Source organism: Diadema setosum, chromosome 12, assembly GCF_964275005.1.
Source record: "Diadema setosum chromosome 12, eeDiaSeto1, whole genome shotgun sequence".
Lineage (NCBI taxonomy): Eukaryota > Metazoa > Echinodermata > Echinoidea > Diadematoida > Diadematidae > Diadema > Diadema setosum.
In genome coordinates, this window is record NC_092696.1 from 23081135 (window position 1) to 23105030 (window position 23896).

The 23896-nt window shown below is 40.0% G+C and overlaps 1 protein-coding gene across 1 annotated transcript; it reads left to right on the plus strand.

Annotated features, from left to right (window-relative positions):
• The first annotated feature begins 449 nt into the window (after window positions 1-449).
• LOC140236143 (homeobox protein aristaless-like 4) lies at window positions 450-19728 on the plus strand. Its single transcript, XM_072316114.1, has 3 exons — window positions 450-884; window positions 18548-18685; window positions 19159-19728. Exons 1-3 carry the CDS (start codon window positions 450-452, stop codon window positions 19618-19620), a joined length of 1035 nt encoding a protein of 344 aa, XP_072172215.1. The 3' UTR covers window positions 19621-19728.
• Window positions 19729-23896: the final 4168 nt, after the last annotated feature.

The following is a 23896-nucleotide window of genomic DNA, read 5'->3' on the forward strand; positions in this document are numbered from 1 at the left end:
TCATTTCTTTCGTTCTCCGCTGCTTTGTTTGGGATGTCGCAGATAGTGGCCGCACCTGTTCAGTGGATAGCGGAAGATCTACCCTTGACTGCTCGACAGCGCATCCGCCCGCCGACAATCTCGGACGTGTTGCAAGTCTCCGAGGCGGTTCATCACCATTATCTTGTTCGTTCCAGCTTGAGTCCTCTCAGCCAGCAGGCAACCTCAAGCTCCCTCAACCAACAGTCGTTGGTTTGGAGGATTGTCACTCCCTGAGCCGTCCACCAAGAGAGGGATTCCCTGGATTGGAGGCGACAAATGTTGAATCGTTTGGTGTGACGTCATCATTACGTCACCAGCACGGTCAGACGAATTCCGACTTCACGAAGGTCGAGGGGGATTCTTCCAAGATAAGCCACGCCGTGAGTCCGGGATCCCTGGCAGGGGCGGAGAATTGGAGAGGTGCGAGGATGACAAACGAGAGTTTGAAATTGTTGCAACGAGACGCTACAGGAGACGGGATCGCCAAAGACCACACATCAACTACAATGCATGGGACTACGAATAGTCAGCTCCACCTACACAACGCGGTTCGAGCCGCCGCGGCTCATGGGGTAGTCATGGAGGAAGCCCACCGCCGACTAACCGCCATGCAGTCGCCCACCGCGTCGAGTCCAGGCGCGGTGAAAGCCGATCTCAGCGACCACGGTTCACCTGAGGGCGCTCTGAACGGGGCGGTAAACGACGACGCTGCTTCCAAAAGGAAGAAGCGGCGGAATAGAACGACATTTACAAGTTACCAGCTGGATGAGATGGAAAAAGTGTTTCAAAAGACTCACTATCCCGATGTGTACTGCAGAGAGCAACTTGCCCTTCGATGTGATCTCACGGAGGCACGTGTTCAGGTAAATATACAGGGAGGCATTGGAATGATGACTGAATTTAAAGTTTAAGATGCAATGCTTCCTGGGGCTAATTAATAAACTGCGTATGATGACACCACCTCTATGGTATTAACAGGTGTAAGCAGTCTATTTAACCTCTTATATCTTATATCTCTTATATATGAATTAATCACATACTTATACGATATAGACCTAGGCACTTACTTTTTAAATCTGTACGTTTTATGAATACTCATCTAAGAAAGATGGCACAACGCACTCTTGAGGTGACATGATGTCCTATCAAGTACGTTAATGTCCATTACAACAAACTAATCAAATTCCACCTCAAACACAACCTGGCACTTAAAGCTAGAGTATCTTTGAAAGGAATGTTGCAAGTCATTTAGGGGCATGTTTCACTCTCAAGTAGCATGCAGATGTCGCCATAACACTCCGTGTAAGAGGAAACGGTACGTGTCTTTGGTGAGCAGTTGAAAACAATCACTCCTTGTCGTGAAACGTTTAAATAAACTCGACGAAAGGTCGTTCGCTCCCATGCCGACTAGCCGCATCGAAGGTCGTGCGATATCCAGTTGTCATCGGGCATCAGCGCATGCGACCAGAAAGACTGGTTTGCGTCGGGACATGCAAAAGATGCCCTTAATGTTCGGCGAGGCACATTCCGTCCGTCAGCCCCTTTTGCGGCACATGTTCGCGCCGTAAATCTGCCACCAAGGTCGGTGATTCGGGCTACGGCCGTTCCCGCGTGTTGATGTGCCTAGACTTACGGGTCCGCGTAACGGGACATGACAGGGGATGCTTATTTACAATCAGCGTTACTTGCCGCTCCATGTCTTCATCCCATGGACTTCCTAAATAATTGCACGAAGTTAAAGGCAATACACTTCATTTACTATAGAGAGTAGTTTAAGGCCCCGATCACGGATTGACGTGAGGTACAGGAACGAACTGCTCCTGTAACTTAACCTTAAAGCTTAATGCTCTGAAACAAAAATATTAGCAAAGTGAAATAATTTGGTCTTTATTTTTCATTACGGTCTTTGAGAAAACTTCATGTTGAGACATAACGAATAGGTAATTCAAGTATATTTACGTTTCCTCTCCCCGTAACAAAAATTTTCACAAGCTAAAGTGAAACTCATACTATTCTGATACTAGATGTCAACTTAAAACATGTTGTAGGATTGCTAGGGTTAAGTTTAGGGTAACACAGTGTTTAAAGGAAGTCGGTATAGGACTACAGTGTAGAAATGAAAATGATTACGGGCAGTGCGGGCCTGGGCTATGAAACATCCTAGTAAGGGAATAATGTATTCAAAGAGTATTTGACCGATTAGCACCATTAGCAATTCATTACTTCACATTCGTATTGCTCAACATAATGAAAAAACGGATTGATATTCACGAACACTGAACATTCTTTAATCCTCATCACGTCGTAATATCCAGTAACCAAGCAAGTATTAAACTTGAAGTACACCACGGTCCATGAGAAAATGATTTCATAGTTGTATGAAAGTGTATCAAGGTTCATTGTGTAAGTAGTCATCAATGTATTGATGTTGTAATACTTTACCGTATGTGGTAGATGCAGACAAATACAGCCAACACAATACTCCATAAACCGTCATCATCATGATCATCATCAGTTTCATCATCTTCTTCTTCTTCACTTTAACATCATCATCATCAGAGTCGTGATCTTTTTCTTCTTCATTTTAACATCATCATCATCAGAGTCGTCATCGTCTTTTTCTTCTTCATTTTAACATAATCATCAGATTCGTCATCGTCTTCTTCTTCTTCACTTTAACATCATTATCATCATCAGTATCATCACCTTCATCATCCAATCATCATCACCGTCATCATCATCATCACCACCACTATCGCCATTATCGTCACTAACATCATTATCACTATCTTTATCATCATCGTCATCATCATCATCACCGTCGTCACCATCATACTGTCATCGTCATTATAATCACGTCGTGACGTAATTGCTGTGTGTCCCAAACTGACTGATGGTAACTTGTAATCCTTGTTCCATTTCTTTTCCTTTACATTTACCCCGTGATCGAACAGCGAGCTACTTTTGTATCCTATTCATTCAATACACGCCGATTTAGAGATAATGTCCATTGGCAAAGCTCTGCGCTTCACGACTCGACAACTGATTCAGCTGACAGTCCGAGAATTCGTACGGGGACTGTGTGACATCGCTCTTAAATTATTATAGTATGGGGTGAATCTGTACGTAACAGAGTCTTCGTTTGATTCTAAATGAAACTATTATGAACTTTATTAATATTTGAGTGTAGATCACTATGGCAGAGTAAATAAAAATCTGGAATCAACAGACTTCTTTTGTTATGACGAGTTATCATCATAGTTCTCAAATTTTTCATTATCATTCCGCGGAAATGTATAGTTATTTGTCACAATCACATATGCAAATTAGAGAAGATGATGATATGTATTAATGAATTCCCGCTCAGCTTAATCATGGAGTTGATTTTCATTTGATTACACGTGGATTTCAATTAATCGAAACGAATCAACTTGATATAATATGTTACAGGAAGTCGACACACACACACACACACACACACACACACACACACACACACACACACACAAATTGTGAAATCACAATATTTTCCTTCTTTGCTTGTGACTAAGGGTGGACTGCGTGGGACAAACGTTCCAGTGTATCTGATTTTCACTGCTAATGTAGGCCTGAGTTTATTTGGGTGGGTGTGTTTGTATGGGTGTGTATACTAGTATGTGTGTATTATAAAAGAGAAAGTGAATACTAGAATAGTAGTACGTGTGTACCAGTATTCCTTAGGGCTTTTTACACTTGTGTTTCTTAACCCCGGACTTTCTCTGACCCAGGACTATCGTTAGTCCCGTACCAATTTTTTCAGCTTTTTACACTCGCCAATTAGTCCCGTACTATCTCTTGTCCGGGGCTAAGGAGAAAACTGACCTTTTTACACTCGTCTTTCTTAGCCCCGGACTTTCCAAACCACATGAATATTCATAATTACGCTGTGTACTGTACACGTACACGCACGCACCGGCAGCACTTGATTACCTCGTTTCTGATTGGTCAGTGAGGGTCGCACTTCGTCTCCGTCGCTTAGCCCAGGATTATTTTTTCGTTCTGTTTACACTCACTTGCTTGGCACCGCAATTGCGGTGCTAACCCCTGCTATTTTGCAGGGCCAGATAGTACCGTACTATCGGTGGGGCTAGCCCACTTTGGCAAAAACGAGTGTAAACAGAAAGTGGGCTAAGGATAGTCCCGTACTATCGGTGGGGCTAAGGCCCCCCCTTAGCCCCACCGATAGTCCGGGGCTAAGCAAAAATTTACAAGTGTAAAAAGCCCTCTTGTGGCGGAAAAGGAAATGTTTAGTTTGTTGAGATGAAAGTTGGAATTTTGGTCTTTCAATGCGCTCTAGAAGAGATGCTAGAGATAGATCCCCATATCGAAAGATATCCTGATATCTCGTCGAGATTATGACATTCAGATGAGTCTACATCTCATATAGATGGATATGTTTTTTTTTTTTTATTTATTCATATATTTATCTGTCTATTTATTTATTAATTTATCAATTAATTTATTTATTTATTTTATGTTTATTTATTTATTTATTTATTTATTTATTAACTTATTTATTCATCTATCTATTTATCTATTCTTTATATATTCATTCATTCATTCATGCATTCATTCATTCATTCATGCATTGATATAATAAATCAAGGCAATTGCTATAGAATATTAGATATCCGAAAGACGAGAACGCATACTCAATTTTTTCCTCATCATCGACTTTTTAAACCGGAAATTGCTCTGAAACACAAAAATTTGTGTAAGATATAAGGAGATTTTTAAGACAAAGTGTATTATGGTTTATGTGCCCGTTTGGCAAAAGTAGGAAGGAGGATTAGGGTGGGGTAGACGGGGGATGGTGGCCACTCGGGCTGCAATGCTTTGGATGCTACTCCCCCAAAGATCCCGGAGGCCGTCGTCGCCCGTGAATGTGTAACCTGCGTCGAGGTCAGAAGTCTGGAGATAAAACGAGATGATCCTTAGAAATTGACGAGTATTGTCAGTTGTCAATCCCAATTAGCTGCACTTGTTGGCCCACGCCAGACAACTCCGTGATTCAGAGCTTAGAGATACCCAGAATACCCAGTGCTTGAGGGTGGTCTTCGCTGTATTTCGTTGTTTTGTGTTCCTTGTTTTGTTTTTGTTTGTTTGTTTTGTTTTGTTTTTCGTGATAATCCATTTTGTCCGTATTTTCAAGTGAAGGGGAAATCACGAAGTCCGCCATTCCTTGATAGTCATAACGATTGCCAACACATGTAAGGATTAAACAAAGCTGTGCCTGGTGTATGTGTCCACTTTTGTAGTAAATCCACTGCATCAATGACTTGTTCGATCAATCACTACAGAGTACGTGTTCAAACACCTGTAAAACGCTGCCAACGACAAGAAATGTAGACCTACTTGATAATCATAGTCTAAAATAACTTTTTAATTACTTATCAATATTTCAGTATGAAGTGGTTGTTTCATTGTAATCCCATACCACGTTCAATATGACATGATTGATGACGTCTCTTCATAAGGATAGAATGATAGACTTTTCGTCAAATTGGACTGAAATGAATGTTATGGAATGATACAGTTTCACATGTTTTTACGACGGAGTATTGGAATTGGTTGCAACGAAATATATGCAAATTAAGAGAGATGATGATGTAATATACTTAGCAGTTATCACTACATTATTGATTTATGCGGTATAGAAGGTATAGAAATATTTTTGTTCATGTAAGGGGTCATCGTCGCTATGTAGGTCATTGCAACATGGCAACAGCAAAACAAAACAAAAAGAAAAAAGAAAGAACAAAAGAATACGCCTGGCTCCTGAGTCCTAGTTGTACTTTTTGTTACAGTATCACATGTTAATGGGGCTGATTTCATCACCAAATTCAATTTAATATACATCTGTGATCTCTACTGATATTATTGCTGTAAAAACACACACACACACATGTGAGATTCTACTTACATTCTATATCTGTCTAATTTTGATGTTATGACTATATTTTAGGCATTAACAGCCAACTTTTGAACAGAGAGTGGAATTGCACAAAAGATGGTGGCTGTGATTTTAGCTGTATTTTTTTTCCTATAATTCTTGTAATTATCATGGAAGTATTTACGTCAAAGTGCTGGTTTGTTATTCTTGAAGGCGTAATCGCGTGTCCGCTTGCTTGCTTAGCTAGTTCGTTTGTTTGTGCGTTTGTGTATTTATGTGTGTTTTGCAAGCGTTTAACTCGCTGTAACCGTTAGTTGATAAGGCTTCATATTACGGCGTTGTGTTAGACGGGACGAATTTCATTGAAGTTCGTTTGTGAATAAGCGAGAGGTGTTTGCGAATAGGAAAATAAAATGCAATATAGGCCTACCAGATGAAGTATTCCGGAATTCATGACATGAATAGGATTTAATAACTGTTGTGCCAAGGTGTTTATTGGATTTTTATATGGTAACAAAATAGAATACAACTTCGGTAGAGACTGGGGAAAATCGGTCCTCATAGTAACGAACTTCAACGTTGCTGAAGTCACAAAAACTACCAATGAAAACACATGCAGACCTATATGCCGGAAATGGTCAGCCTAAGCTCCTGCATTCCTTTTTGCTTCATTTGTCTCATGGCGGTATGTTGTATCTATTTTTATGCTGAAAGTCACGAAAATGTGTAATTGGCATGCAAAAAGCTCAGGAGGTATTTAAGACGTGATAGAGGCATATCCTCTACCATCTATATACCTTGTGCCTGTACAGTCTCGCCATACGAAGAAGTTTTGCTTTTATCAAATGCGGCTATTAGTCTAGTTCAAGGCACGTGCTTCTATTATCTTATCTCTTTCCCGCTTCTCCACTGCACATCTGTTTATTGGATGTCCGCGCGTGCCGCTTCCCTAAACAACCAACCAGACAGTTTTTAATTACTAGCGTGATTAGTTTGGTGTGCAACCCCCCTGCTCATATCTCGGCCGTCGTCACTTGCTGTCGGATTTGTTGATATGTGAAGAAAAAAATGGGTAAAATGTCACGTGACAACGAACTACACATCTTGAATTCTCAGCTGCCACGCATGCATTGAGGGATATTTCTTTGATCACGTTTAGTAACTAATCGTGTCCCCAATTTTGTGAAAACACATAAAGGTAAAAATCTTAGATGATAGGAGCATAACCGATTCCTTTTGCTCTTCATTATTTTTGCTTATCAAATTGCTTAGTCGTTATACAGGTTGATCTATTATGATTATGTATATACAAACACAAATGGCGTCATGTGATAAGGTCAAACTTGCCGTAAATACCTTTATTTCACTTGCACAAACTAAAATAATAAATAAATAAATAAATAAATGGGGGTGACCCATTGAACCATTACCTTTCCGAGAGCACTACCCCCATCCCCCAACAAAAACAAACAAACAAAGCTACCGAGCGAAGCCTCCCTTTAATAAAATTAAAAACAAAACAAAACGCGGCCCGTGTAGCCAAATAGAAACTTTAAAAAAGTATTGTAGTGTACTGAGCGTGTACACATATGTTATGAGCTAAAATTAGATTAATTATGATGAGATGCTATAATTTATATTCAATAAAACATGGACAGTACCCACAGGGAATGTCAAACACTTTGTGTCAACGAAGACTTCCGAGTAAGGCGGTGGTAGTTGAATGCTCTTAAAGCCATGCCACCACGGCTCCTCATTTCTTCGGTTCTTACACTGTGCACGATGTCAACTTTATTCGTCTGCTCAAGCCAAAATAAAACAAGAAGGATGACGCGTCATGTTTATGCCATTCTCTTGAAAAACTTCCGGTCACTAGAGGAAACGAGTAAAATATGGACCCCGCCTTTTCCCGAACTAATTGGTCATTGTTTGCAGCGCGCGACTCCAATTAGCCGAAGTGTCGTGAGATAAATTAAGACAAGCTCGACTAATTACAAGGGTAAGATACACCCGAAGGGCAAAAGTGGGGAGGAAAGGCAGCTAGGTTTTCCGTGGGTGTAACAAGTCTTGTCGGACTCCAAGCGTAACTAACATGGAAGGCGTGGATGTCAACTTTTTATAGAAAATAGCAACAACAACAATGGTTCATGACTTGTCTAGCTTTGTGAACTACTCCCTATCTTACTCCGTTCTCCTTTCGTTTTAAAATGTTGTTTTGTTGCAAGCGCATGCATTCTTCTTCCACATTTCTCTTCGCCTGTGTATTTCCTTTCACTTCTCTTCCTACCTCCTCTATTCCATATTCAGTGTGCTCTACCGCTTGACAAGTTTATCTGGTCTTCCGTGGGGCATGTGTGCTGCTTTGCTGTGGAGTGTTTTCTACGTTCTTATCTTGATTACCATCGTGTACTATCGTTGAAGCCAAACACTTTTCGGCATGACATCTCCGTTCGCTACGTCCATCGTTTGTTGAAAATCGTGCCAAGCTCTGATTAGGCCAAAGCCGATATCTGCGTGGTTGTTATGAAAAGATGGTTTGAGGCCGAATTGTCAACAAAGCAAGAAATCCCCGCATCCTCACGAAAGCACTGGCTTCTCGGTGTTATCGCATGGCGAAAGGAAGTGCAGATCGCGTCCGAAGCTTGTCGTGACTTAAAAAAAGATTCATATGAACACAAAGATGAGTTTATATTATAACAATGTTTGACATTCTTATGGCCTGATAAAAAAATAGACGTTTTAACTTTGCTCACTTATCTATAAACTGATGTTTAATTGGATAAAGACACACTGAAGCATAATTACGATGACACTAACTGGACGATCCTGAACAAATATCACAACGCCAGTAAACCATTTCCAGACTGACTTCCTCAAACACTAATGTCAAGAGTAAAAAAAAGAAAGAAGAAGAAGAAGAAAAGAAACACCAAGACAAATTATCGAATATGGATAAAGTCAGTCACACATATATATTTGCTGTTTCATTCTGTACATCATTTTTTTTTTTTTTTTTTTTTGGGGGGGGGGGAGTCAATCGATTCTTCTTTTACACAAAATAAAATACATGTAGGACCATGCAGCTCAGGTTGTGTTTTTGCTAGTTATTGATTTTTAACAGGACACGTTGGTAAACAGTACGTTAGTTAAAGCAGCAAACGATTTTGTAGGAATGGTCACAAAGAGAAGTTAGGAAACCAAGAATCAGTCTTAAAAGTATTAAACTATATATTCATCTTAAATACCCCGATAGAATGAAATAATGAGCGTGTACTCGCCGTATTATAGTAAAGTAAATGCGTTGGTGCTCTGCGTTTCTTACCTCTTCATGGTACTGAGGCATTTCAAGAAATACCGTTGAATTTGTGGCAATCAGCTCCCTGTCGAAGAAATAAAAAAGATCGAAAATAGATAAAAGAAACTTGAAGAAATATGAAAATAAAGAGTGACAGAATGAAGTTTGGAGTAGTACAAAGCCTTACCAAAGATCCACGAACTCCCGGAGCGAACAGTCACGATAGGATTCTTTCCACCCCCCCCCCCCCCAAAAAAAAAGAAGGATCATGAAAACAAAATATCGCGGTAACCAACAACGGAGCTATTTGCTGTTAATTGATTCGATTTCTTTCCTCTCCTCGTCAGTCAGTACAAGCCTCAGAGGCCATTATGAGTGCATTACATATTTGCTTCCACCGCCAAGCTCTTGAAGAACCTGTGTGTTTTGATAATCATGATACATTAATCAGACTACTGTTCCTGCAGGTTTTTTCCCCATTTAAATCATAGCTGCTGTTATGTTTTTTTTTTTCTTCCATCCTTCAGACCATCTATTTTTCTTGCACGCAACGGAATAAGTTTTGAATGTAATATCGATCATCTCTGATCTCCAAGGCAGTACTTTCAGTACCCAAAACGTTTCACAACCATTCGCATTTCAGCAGAAGCGATACGATGCTAATGACTCTCACGAGTTTTCAGAAACTAGTTTATTTTTTGCTGGCGTCGATGTTATGGATAGTGAAGAAGGAAAAAACCAAAGAGGTATATACCTCCTTGGGAAAACTTATCCAGCCCTTACCAGCGGTAAGACAAGGTAGGCATATAGTCCCTGCCAGCATATTTTGCATGTTGGCCCTATGTAATTATTTTTCATAATCCTACACAAACACGAAATGCACGCCTAGTTGTGTGGGGTGTTTTTTTCTTATGTGTGTGTGATATTTTTTGATATGGCTCGCGAACCAATCACCAGCCTAAATACACATTTTTGTTGTTTTTTATGCATGTTTCTGTGTGTGCTTGTGTTTGTATGTATGTGTGTGTGTGTGTTTGTGCAGTTCCTTTGACATGGAGGAACATAGTTGTATGTGTGGATGCTGTCTCTATATCGCTGCTTCATTGGACTGATGTGTGATTAGCCGTGCTATACATCATCTATACAAACAGCATGTTTGCTGTTCTTTTAATATAATTATCATGTTTTCCTTGGATCTCGTATTCTCGGTCCATGAAAATATCTCTTACTTTCGTTGCAAGAGCGATAAATACTTTAGATTAATCTGAGGAGGAGACACCTATTTTTCTTGGTACAGAAGACGAATCGTGATCATAGTTATGTTACTTTATTTTTCTTTCTTGTCTTTATCTTTCTATGTGTAATCCCCTTCTCCTCCTATAACCATCTCCGTTTGTCTCTCTTTCCCTCCCTCCGTGTTATTAAGGATGAGATTGGTGCCTCCTGGTACCTTTCAAATCAACTCATGAGTGCTCATGCTGTCAGTGATAGCTTTCAATCAATAACAATTGAATTAGCCTAATGGTGTGTTTGCCGGCTTTTAACACTTGGCTAGCGCATCTTAACTTTGACAAATCACTTCAAATCGCCGAGCGTCTCTATCATCCGCCACCCATAAGTCACATGCATCACTTGAAAGCAAAGAGAGATTTCCCTGAATTTGTTTCAGCGCTTGCGGCTGCCCTCAACCCGAGCACCGCCTCAGACGATTGTTCCACATACCATGGAAACCAAGCAACGGATCCGTTCGGGTACTCTACGCCTTGCGGCTCGGGCGGGAAACTACGGGCAGGGAGAGGGTATCAAGCTTTACTGCTGGGGTGGTAGGGCCGTGAAGAGCTTTCGTGTCGTGCGTTGACTGACACGTTGAATTGCTGTCCCATTGCGGAACAAGACTCGTTATGTTTTCCCTTCACTAAGTAGCGGAAGGAATTGGCGGGAAATTCACCGTGAAATTCGCACGTAACATTTTCCATCTGTTCAGGCAACATCTTTGTCACATGTTGGGAATCAAGTGACAGACAGGTGAATGTTCCTTTCTCTTTGTCTCGAGACAATATTAACCCGGTTCCACCGTGCTATGTGATCATTCTTCCTCTTCCAGTTTTCAGCATCACTCATTCCAATACACCTGTACCCAACCAAATCGAATGGGACCAAATTTCTCTGCCCAGTGACCCATCTTTTATCCAAGTTCCTTTCACTCCTATTAAACGTTTACTAAAATGTACTACCACTAAGTGTATTTTTTCAAATATTCTACTCAAATGAAACATAACGATATACAAACCATAAAATGTCAATTAGCTAGACATTTTCCTTTAGCTCCAATAAAGTCTATCATCCGTTCCAATGCATCACATGACCCTCCCTACGATGCCATCGTCCAGAGAAATGGAATTGACACAAATATGCCGAAAAGTACAGAAACGCTCGTTCAAGGCCACTGATAAATTGGAGTCAGATGGTAAACTCCATCTGCCATTCATACGCCGAGTTTCCAAAGTTCGCCGTGTTTGGGATGAAGTGCAGTAAACGGAAACAGGTTTGCACAGAGAGTGTACGATAACAAGGCGTAAATAAATCCCCGAAGGCAGAAGTAAATGAAGGATGCTCGGCATCTTTGGAAGATGAGAGAATACATGGAATATGAGTGGAGCTGATGTAGGGATGGCCGACGAGGTATCACATAGTTTGATGTCTCCTCGGTATGACCATTGGTGAAACAGATGAACGTAATCGGTAATGTGAGACAGCGAGCTCAGAACTTCTGCATAGAAATTGTCTATTACCAAATATAGTGCAGACACAGAAATACTATTCCGAATATAAAACATAAACTGTTCATATGACACACCCAAACTATGCTCAGAGGGTTGATCATCATAATAATGCTGATTTCTGACTCAAACCATGGAGGTGGGAAGAGATCTTTTCCCACCTCCCTGCTCAAACTATGGAGCTACTAAACATGTTCAATAGCTCCATGCTCAAACATTCTGAAGATGTTTAGAAGAAGGTCTTACTGAAAACTGTACAAGAATGTTTTAGAATTTTTCAGTTGTTCGTGAGAGCCTCACATTGAATAGATTATTTTATATCGTGTTTCAGTCTAGATTTAGATTGATATTTCCTTTCTTCCTCCTAATCTCGTCGTCTTCTTGTTTTTCTGCTACTACTTCTACTACTGTCTCTACTGCTTCTACTTCTACTATTACTACTATTATACTACTACTGCTACTACTACTACTTTTACTAGTTCTACTACTGTTACTACTACTACTACTGCTACTACTACTACTACTTCTACTAGTTCTACTACTATTACAACTACTACTACTACTGCTGCTGCTGCTGCTGCTGCTACTGCTGCTGCTACTGCTACTACAGGGTGTACTACTACTACTACCGCTGACTTCTCCTCATTCATATTCTCCTCTTCATATTCTTCTTTCTTCCATACTTTATTTCTTCTTTTTATTCGTCTTCATCTCCTACCCTTAACCTAAAACGCCCAGAGTTTTGCATTTATAGTGTCCTCAATTATTCAATACGTCGTCTGCGTGAAGATGAAGTCATTTAAACCAGGGAAATGTGAGATGGCTCCCTCTCCCACCTTCCTGTTTCAACACTGTTTTAACTCTGTGAATATCATCGGCCTTCTTTTGTTTGCTTGTTTGTAATTTTTCTTACATTGCCAATGACATCACGAGTTGTTGGTGCTGAGAGGCTTAAATGTGGTTGTCCTCAGTCGCTTGTAATCAGTGCTGGCCGTGATGCGTATACGCGTATTTAATGCATCACTCACTCAAACTGCGATGTCTGAAGTAAGATAAATAGCATGAAGCAAGCTAGATGTCAGTCGTACTGAAATAATTGTGAAAGTTTGGGCACTGTATTACCGCACATGCAATTAACACGACTATTGGGGTAAGTCCCACTATGACGTCAACAAAAAATATGCTGGTAATACACTGACGTACCAAGAATTTGTTGAGGGGGGGGGGGTATCAGAAGATTTTTTTTTTCCGTGTGGATGCCTTGTGAACTGGTACAAACATGGAACAGCGTGTCAACCCCACACGACCGTTGTTTGATTACGGTCCGCGGAGAATAGAAGTGCAATAGCGACCCCTCTCGGCAATCCATTGTCTCGTAGATGGACTGGTAGAGAGTTGTTTCTGATCGGATGATGATGTTGGTGATTCATGGTGATTATTTCAGGAACTTTTGTGGATACCACGTGAATACATCTGTTACGTAGACTAGATAGCAGTTTATATTACTAGTGCAGAAGGATAACCAAAGTTAACATTTTTTCCCATAATATTTTACTAAAAGATCATAGACTCTTCGGCTAACATGAAAAGAGATTTTGATCTTCTGATAGTTCTAGAGAGAGAGAGAGGGTCACTGGCCTTAAATCTAATTTTCGAAAACAGAATTCAGCGCCTGTTTGAAAACAATCTTAATCCTAGTTAGACTCCCACGGGTCGCGTCATTAAAACTGTGCCGTATGTCATCACAGACTCCACCTGTTTCCGTCACTCCCCACCGTAAATAACAACTGGAAAGAAAGTTTACGAAACCAAGCCAAGCCATTTATGTCTTCTAGAAGTAGTATACTGTAGACGATTTGTTCTTACTGAAAATGAAATATCGGATAAGATTGGCCGTCATTAGATAACAATCAGTATGATATTAACATATACTGTAGAAGCAAATTTTGGTTGATGGTTGTAGTCAGTTGTAGCTTGAATATCATAATTCAGTCGATGAGACGTATAGGTAGACCTACTTTAACATTTGCTAAATTTAGATATGCTGGCGATATTATCTCTGATGTTAATATCCTAACAACGAAAATGGTTAGTCAATCCTGTCTATAAGATAATATCATAGTCGTGAAAAGTGATTATCTCTGTGCAGGATTGTACTTGATTTTTTTTTTTTTTTTTTGAGAGCCACCTCTGATACTTTTAATAGTGTTTTTCTCTAGACACCTTTGAATCTTGATATTATGATCACCCTAATTCACTTGGTGAATAAAAGATGATATAGGCCCTACAAGAAATACGGAGATTTTGGGGACCAGTGGATTTTGCTCATTAGGTCAGGTATTTTGATCTAGTATAGTAGTCAAAACAATACGAACAACACAGAACGAGGAAATGTTTTCCAATGTTACGTTGTTGCAGATTAGTTGTCTTTTTCACATGCTTAAGATATATTGTGTTTTGTCACTTAACACCGAGTTTCCATGGTAACGGTTTCACAAGGTAATGACGGTCGTGCGATTAATGAGCTAAATTTAAGCTTGTTATCTAAAATGGGAGAATCAGAAACCGCACAAGATATTATGTTTGCACATTTTCGTCATTATTTAATTCAAGTGTGGACGATAACTAAAACATCCATCGCTATAAGTTGTGTGGATTGTCAATTCAAACCATCTAAATTTTGCTTTCATAGAGATAAGATTTCTGTCACGTGAAAAGAAAGGAAGCATTGATATTTCAACTACAATAAAGACTTCAATAAGCCGATTAGCACTTTAACAGCTTTATATTTGACGCCACAAACTTATAACGATAACTGTCGTATCGGTGATAAAGTTCTTCATGAGACCACCACCCCAGATATGACGTATGGGAGGAAGAAATTGGTTATGAATTGCCATATTCCATATCCATTCCTCTTACTTTACAATGATGAATGGACAACGGGAAAGGGAAAGATGTAACTCGGAGGCTGGAATGTGTAATGCCGAACGTTGATCGACGAGGGATATGCACCCAAACCCATAATAGGCTTGAAACGAGACCGTCACAGATGCTGAAAGCCTATTGGACGACTTGGCAGTTATTTTGTTTAGATACCAAGGGTTGTAAATGGTATTTTCTAGCAAATAGTACAGTCATTGGTTGGATATGTGGGGAAGTAAGACACGTTGATTCAGAAATAATGTGCTTTCTGCATCAGGAGGTTCCATCGTCAAGATTTTGCGCTATGTTTTAGAAAGCTCGGTACATCATCTCGTTCCACCTCCGTAAATGGCTCCATATTTCCCTAATGTCCTCCAGATCCACCGATCTCCATATCCTCCTTTGTAGTTGGTCGATCATCCTCGTTGTCATGGTTACCTTGGTCATCATCATCATCTCAGTCATCATGATTGTCATCACAGTCCCTATGGATAACTGGGTGCAGTGAACCTTCGCATAGAAAAGCTGTGTTTCCGCATTTAGTGAATGTCTCAGTCTTCTTATACGGTGAGAACAGTTTCAACGTCCTCTCCACCAGCACCTCTTGTTCCGATATTCTGTATGGGGGCAAAATCGCATCCATAGTAACATTATGCGTTAATAAGATGGTTGGTTTGACATAGGTTTGTGTCACCGGACTCCTTCAATTTCAACATCACGAATTTTGTCAGCTGGGTTTATGCCACCAGGTCCACTGAGTGTAGGACTTGGCGGTGCATTAGTGTTGTCTCGATAAATGCCTGCCTATTATCGGTGATAGTGGTTTCTATTCATACCTGATCTGGTGCAAAGTGATCAGGCGATTGTATTTTCTTACTCAAAACCTATCTTTTAACACTCTTCCGAATCGATCCATTTTTTCCCTATTAGAATGCTTTATAATGATGCACCTGTTACTTAAAAAAGAAGAAAGAAGGAAAGAAAGAACGAAAGAAAGAAAAGTAATTTTCTACCCACGTGATATGCGTGCATGGTGTTGCTCAGAAAGAAATGCTGTAGGCCTATAGGGAATGACAGGAAAAAATGCAGTCGCATAAATTTTGTTAAGTTTGCAGGATTCTCATCTGGTTAACAATAGTTTTACAACATGCTGTCGGTTACCCGTATATCATGCAATTGTTAGCTTCAGTACTAAGTACTTAGATATTAATAATGTACATTCGACATACTCATTGTTGTCTGTTTGTAGTGTAACAAGCATCTAATGGTAGTGATAAAGTGGCGCAAATAAGGGTCTAACATTCGTTGTGTATAGGATATTATATTTGTGTGTGTGTGTGTGCGTGTATTATGAGTGTGAGGGTATGCGTGTGGGATGTTGATGTGATGTTATACGAAAAAAAAAAAATGTGTATTTAATAATCAGAGACTTTAAATCCAGTTGTGCCTAAGAGGTAGGAACGCAAGAGTAACATGTTGAGTCCACGTGGCGCCATTAATAATTCAAAAACTTGAAAAAGACCAGACCAAAATGGTGATACATGTACAGGTATTGTACATGCATTCGTGTAACCCAGGGTAGAGGGTATACTTTGAAATGAGAGAAATTATTCTCCAAGACATGTTATGATGGTATGTTCTCGTAGTGAGGAACGTTTGTGGTAAAAAGAAAGCGGTTGTGTCCTTGGATTTGATGTCGAGCGAGAGCCTGAAGACGAAAACACCGACCATTTTTTGTCGGCATCAATACCAATCATAAAGAGTCACCTCAAAGTGCATATTTATTTGTAGAACACGAGTTAGTGTCTGTTTGTTGTTATGGGTGGAACACTATTCCCTACGTGACATCACATACTCGGCTTGCGTTCCCGTCCGTGATGCCTTCGAAAGCTCGCATCACCGCACCGGCTCGGGTTACCCAGCCCGACGCGGACCCGGTGGGTCATAGTCAGCATGACCCCTGCTGTCACGTTCGATTCGGCGCGCAGGCCTTGAAACGGAGCGGCGATGCGCACGCTGTGGGAAAGCGAGGCGGACCAGTTTCGTTGGCATGCGACAAAGTCCGTTCGGATGCGCGTTAGATCAATCAAATCTGCGACGAATGCAACTGCAAATCGTAGATATTACCTATTGTGCTACGGGAGCACAACAATCTGAACTCTCACAGGTCATTTGCCTGCAAAAATACACCCACTGCTACTCAAAGTGACAGCCATAGAATCTAAATTGATATGGGAGACGTACTCGCCGTTCCTGATAGCAAGAGAATGGGGGATTCAATTTAAGCCGGGTTAACACAACGAATATTGCACGTCGGGGAATGTTTTGATAAACTGGCTTTGGTGTGTGGGGCCGATCATAACGGATGAAAACAGCCGGGTGGAGAGTAACGATGTCTTAATCGAATCAAAATTTGTACTTAACTTGCGATTTGAGCTCCCGTATCATTACCAGTTTCCGATGAATGGGAAAAAGACGCCATGTGAAAACTTATCCACTGTCAGACGATGTTATAGTAAAACCAAGTAACATTACGTGCACTCAATATGTCACGATGTACTGAAGGGCGCGGAGATCTATGCGAATTCATACTTATAAAAAAACGTTTTAGAAATCGGGCAGAAATTGCTACACAGGTGTCTTTTGCCCTCTCAGCATGCATGACGTCAAGAATTCATGTAAAGGTGCTGTTTTGACGGAATCAAAAAAAAGATGGTCCAAAAGCATGCATGGTGCAAAGTTAGAATGAACATTCATGTTCCCTGCCCCTTTTTCCACAGTTGTAAAATTTAAAGGCACATATAGTATTTTGAAGTGAAGTACAAGTTATACAAAGAGGAAATTTACGATGTATGGTGTTTTCAAGACTATCCCCCACCATCTTTTCGTCGGGAACGTTAAAGAGAAAATCCACTCTATGTTCAAGTTGAATACTGTGATAATGGAATAGTCATATAATATTACCGAACAGAACATTAAAGCTCATTAATATCGGACGAAACATCATGGAACTTAATGAATTTTCAAATTCTACATGCCTGCTTTCACCAAAATGTCTAGAGCAAGTTAGGTGAAACAATTTCATTGCTTACCATTCATGAATTTTGCTTGCACACAAATTTTTCAGAGACATTCCTCTCTCAAATGAATTCGATATCAACATTTCTTTGGTTGAACTAATTGAGCATGCAATAAAGATCTTGAAAGAATCACTGACAAGTACAATTTTTTTGATGTATTAATGATGTATTTGTGTGTGACATATTATGATGAGTGAGAAAGTGAGTTAATGACATTGTCTCATCTAATTTACGTATTTGTGATTGTTACAAACATAACTGTGATTAAAATCCTTCGAACTTTATAAATCTACAATTTCCCTCCTTTGTCTAAAGGAAACTTTGACATATTTTTATTGCGTCACTGCATTCTCTTTATAGATCTGTGACATGGAGTGGAGTTGTTTAGCGAGCAAGATGTGCTGGGGAATTTTGTGAAAGAGAGTAGAGCAATCAATGAAATGTGAATAACTCCGTGACTGTGTGTTCATAGCCCTGTCTAAGTAACCTGTTGTTGACTTTTCTGTTCATGTAGGTTTGGTTCCAGAATCGGCGAGCCAAGTGGAGAAAGCGGGAGCGGTTCGGTCAGTTCAACACAATGCGAGCTATGGCTGGGGGAGCCCCCTACGAGATGCCAATTGCACCCCGCCCGGACGCCTATGGACCAATGAACGTAAGCAAAGAAAGAAATTAGAATATCTACGCTATTCGGTCGATATAATACGATTAGACATTGAGAGAGTAAAGCATGACATTTTATCACGTGTTCCGATTCATAGTTTGTCATTTCAGTCACTAACCACAGGATAAGATAGTGTTACAGTGAAGACTGATGTATAGACGTACTTGTGGAAGCGGTCGTTTATGATTCTAAAGGGAAGAAATAAGCGTTGGTTCATGATTAAGATAATGAAGTTGCAGAGTCCTATTATCTCGAGTAGACATGGGGCCCGTTTCATAAAACTTGTCATCAGTGACAACTGCCACATTTCTTTGACAAATTTGCTCTCAGCCAATCAGATGCAAGGATTTCAGTAGCTTGTCACATCTATGACAACTTGTCACTGATGACAAGTTTTATGAAACGAGCCCCTGAACTAAATTTGAAGCTGTATTTTAATGTCGTTGTTCAAATCTTGATTGCAGATGACCGGATCGAGTGCATGGAACACGGCCCAGCTGGGTAATTTTGGGGCTGGGCTGCAGTCCCTCAACTCTACGCCAAATTCCATGCAGAACTGGCCTGTCCAGGGCACAGCTAGCCAACTCACTTCGTCCTGCATGGCGCCCAATTCCAACATGCCGAGCTACATGGGCATGCACTCCATGCCTTCAGACTTCGGCCTAAAGGCAATGACGAACCAAACTTCAAACCACGCGCATGGGCAGTCGCCGTCCGCAGCCGCCGCTGCCGCCGCTGCGGCAGGACTCTACTCTGGTCAGACATCTCCCGGTATACCTACATCACTTCCGGGTCACTCAACGATGATGGCGTCGTCGGGTGTAGACCACGTAGAGACGGAACGACGTACCAACAGTATCGCTGCGTTGCGCCTCAAAGCCAAGGAGCACAACTTCGCAATGGGAATGATCGGCGCGTATTCCTAAATCGGACGCGCTTGAGAACTCGTGACGTCACTGATCCCTGCCTACGGCGTCATTTTGTCTGAGTAACCAACGGCACGGCCATCGATAGTCGTTGATGTAAATCGTTGTTACCGCAAAATTCAGGTACGGAGGGGGAAAAACAAAACTTCCTTGCTGTGAATCACAGCTAACCTTCTGCATTGCTTGCAAAAGTTGTTGCAAGACATATGCCAAGAATGATGAAGTATTAAGTTAATGCTCGAGAGTAATATATTATAGACTTCCTGTTACCAGAAAACCTTCAGCCTGGTATAATATTTTCTGTTTCTTTAGACTTGATGGAATGAGTATGATCTTTGGTCATCTGTAGCCTTAGTAAGATGTCGAGACCAAACCCTATCCTCACTGTTCATGTCATTGATTCAGAGACGGAGGAAGCAGAGAGATATTATGAAAACCTGTTATTGTCAGTAAAGAACTCTGATCACAAACCAAACTGTAGTAACACTGTATGACAGTCATGTATATTCCCATAACAGATGTGTTCCAAACTTCCTGACTGCGTAATTCGTTATTATTGGTCGGAGACTTCAGCAAGGTTAGTGACGTAATGGTCAATGTTGAAGGTAGCCACCAGAAAGACGAGGGACTAAATCGCGCGGGACACTGGCGTCTGACTATTCGTGGTTCAAGGCTTGCCCTTTCCGACTCGACATAAGCGAAGCGATTCGAGGTGAACATAAAATGTCTGCAACAGAGCACGTAGGTTCGAGATATTTTGAGATTCAGATGACATTTATCATCGCCAGGACAATGGAAACGTGTGATCTTAGCACTGACATGATTCAGATCAATGCGATACGAATGTCTGGATGGTTGACGTCAAGCAATCTTTTCCTTCACAATGAACCGGCAATGAGCGTTGAAATATAGACTACAATATACCTAGCATTACTCATCTGGAATGCGTGATCTCAACAAGGATCGGACTCTATCAGGAAGAATCCTCCCGATCTGCAGTAATCGGATGCTGAGACATAACCTTCCAACATACCATGTCAAGTGCGCTTTTTTGCCGTGTGTCAAGTAACGGGAATGACTCTAATTCATTCCGTTGTTTCATACGGTGTCAGTGAACGGCTAGCATTTTAGCGTTGCTCTTTATTGCTCGATCAAAATACATCTTGTGACGCTTGCTTGCTATCAATGTGTTGGCGTTATTCTTTCATGTAATCAATCCATCCTTCGAGCTTTAGCGACGCTGTGTTACAGCCTTTATCCCTAATGAGGACGTTCTCGTTAAACTGAAACTGAGAGAAGTTTAGCCCTTGGATTGAAATTATCGAAATTGACGTCCATTAAATTGATTTTATTCATGAATGACAGACGTCAAAGGTGAAACCAACGCCTGATTAATGTCTCATCTTCGACTTAGATAAAGGGTCGTATATTCGGATGTTTCTTTGAACGTAAAAGATCTAGTACCCAGATGTATTCGTAACCAAGAAAGTATTCATATCGAAGTATTCATTTATGAGGAGATGACAATAAGTGGTGATATAATGAATTTCGTTTATTACCAAAGTATATTTCTCACGCTGCGTCTTTGACTTGGATATAAAAAAAAAAAAAGAATGTCAGACAGTAAGGATAAAGTTTATACGATTTGGATTCTCCTTAACAACAACAACAACAAATGATACTCAGCTTTAAAAAAAAAAAAAGATAATCAGCATTATCTGATTTGTTGTTCTTTGTTCTTTTTTGATAGTTTAGTAAACGTCTGCAAAATTAGTCGTCTGAATTCAAGGTGTAGTGTCATTTCCATCGGTCTTTGAAGAATGTTCATTTTATCTCGTGCCATCGTCGATCCAAGGATGCAAAAACTGAAGAATATCCGTCAAAAGAATAAAATATGAGAACATCTCAATGCTAAATATATCCAGTAGTGGATTGATTCAAACACGAAAGTTAACGTATGGAACCAGGGCTTCTTACTGCGCCGGATAACTCATATAAGTATCATGATCCGAAAGTAGCGCTCATTGCAGTCATTTCTATCTAGTGATGTGTTATTGTATTATGCTAAAATAGCCAGGTTGTTGAGCAGCCATATCACCCATGCAATATTGTACATGTGGACCAAATCAGAATGTGATCGTAACTGCATTTTCGCACATGATATTGTGATGAAATTCATTCACTTATTCAGTGTTTTTTGTTTTCGACTGACATTATTCCTTGTCCACTGGTACTGAGTAATCTTAACGCCTGTCTTATTTCGTTCTTATAATTGCCCTGTTTAGTCTTGTTGAAAAGTCATGAAAAGCGGAACATGAGAAAAATGTGAGTTAGCTTTGATGATGTAAACTGATTTTTGTTTGAAACTTGAATTGCATACTTGCCAACTAGTAAGATTTTATCAGATTCAGTAAGATTTTTTATGTTAAAAATAGCAAAATCAGATTTTCTGTCAGAGAAATCAGATTTTTAAAAAATATTTAGATATACCTTTCATGTGTATTTTCTGAAGATTTGACCGAAAGTAAGATTTTTAACTTCAGTTTGCATATAAAATAAGATTTTTGTAATCCACAAGTAAGATATTTCATCTTGAAATGTTGGCAGGTATGGAATTGTGACCAGTGTGATTACATCGCTAACGTTGTGCTGAGTTGCAGGTGTGAAATTAACTGTCCTAATGAACATGACATTGTGGTCTCCACGAAAGATAAAGAGTGAAACTGGACATGGGAATCTCGACTTTTGTATATCCTCTCCTTGGTTTGTTCAATTAATCGGTAAGACAAACGTGACGCTAACAAAGTGTAATGCAGAATCTCTTCTACGTGTGCGTGGGGTTTGACCAGAGCGATTTTCAATAAGTGCAAGAAAAGTGCTTACCCACAGACTATTGTATTGTATTTTTGTCTCAAAAGTTTTCACCAAAAATATCATAAGTGTATAACCAAGTAAATATCATCGTAGGTAGACTATAATATGCGTTCATGTAGACTAGCTGTCACTCTATATTATGTGGAATGTAAATTAATGAAGTAAGACGTAGCGCTAAGAACAAAGCCTGTTTGTATACCAATATTTATCACATTTGTCAAAAGATGAGGATTTATATTGTTGTGTGTGTCAAATAAAGTTTTGTTTTGACATGATATTTCGGCTACAGAATGTTATTGTATTGTTTCAAATGTGCAGACACGTACGAGATGATGGAATACTTCGCGTATTTCATTTGTGAGAGAGAAAAGGTTTCTTTCTTCTTCTTTTTTCAGTATTGAGTGATATAACCGTATTACAAATGAACATCGCACCAAAGCCTGTAGGCATGAAATGTTCAGTAGTAGATGGCTAGGGGATTGGAGGAATGATAAAGTCTTTTATAACAAATATTTTTTTTCCACTTATCTTGTTTTGAATGAAATGTATTGTACAAGTCCCATCATGGTCAACGTGGCCTCAATATATGAGGTGCGATAAGACAATAGGAAATGTAGTTTCTTCAAAATTGGACGTCAAATAAAGTTACTGATTTTTTTAATTTTCACTCGGTAGAACTAGTGATAATTGACGGCAACCACCAGTGTCCGAAGTAGGTGTTGTTATCATTACATTCTAACTTCCATTGCAAATAACTGACAAAGTATGTTTTGGTGGATAATTTAGCAAGTACAGCCCTGTCTCCCGTAATGCATGTACTCCTCGCTACTAGGCTATTGTCACACAGTGAGTAATAATAGGGAGAATTCAAGTTTTATGTTTTGATATCATGTGGAAAAGGGAAGGTAGATGAAGAGTGTCCAATAGCAAACTTGCGAAGCTATGACATCATCACCTGACTAACACTGCGTAGATGTTTGCCACGAACGCATGTACAGGTGTATCACTACATATGTATTTCATAACATTCGAGACTTATAAAATTCTCAGACTTTCTGATCTTAGGTCCAACTTTGATGAAATGTCAATAATTACGTGTATATTTGTCTTACTTCCTTTTAAAGCCAACTTTAAATGGTGTGGAGTCACAATTTGAGGAGGCTGTAGGAAGCGAACATATAGAGGCAAACAGACTATTCAGAAGGCATGAGATTTATGCTCCGCTTGGAATTTCAGGACTTTGGAAGGGAAAGGATTAAATGAAAGACGAAGGCAACTTTTTCATCTTATTTAGCTCGTTTAAAACGAGTGTTTTAGTGCCGTGTATAAACATGACATCACAAAGGAGGGACAATCGATATTCATGTAAAAGGACGACTGGATCGCACACACAACGAATGCA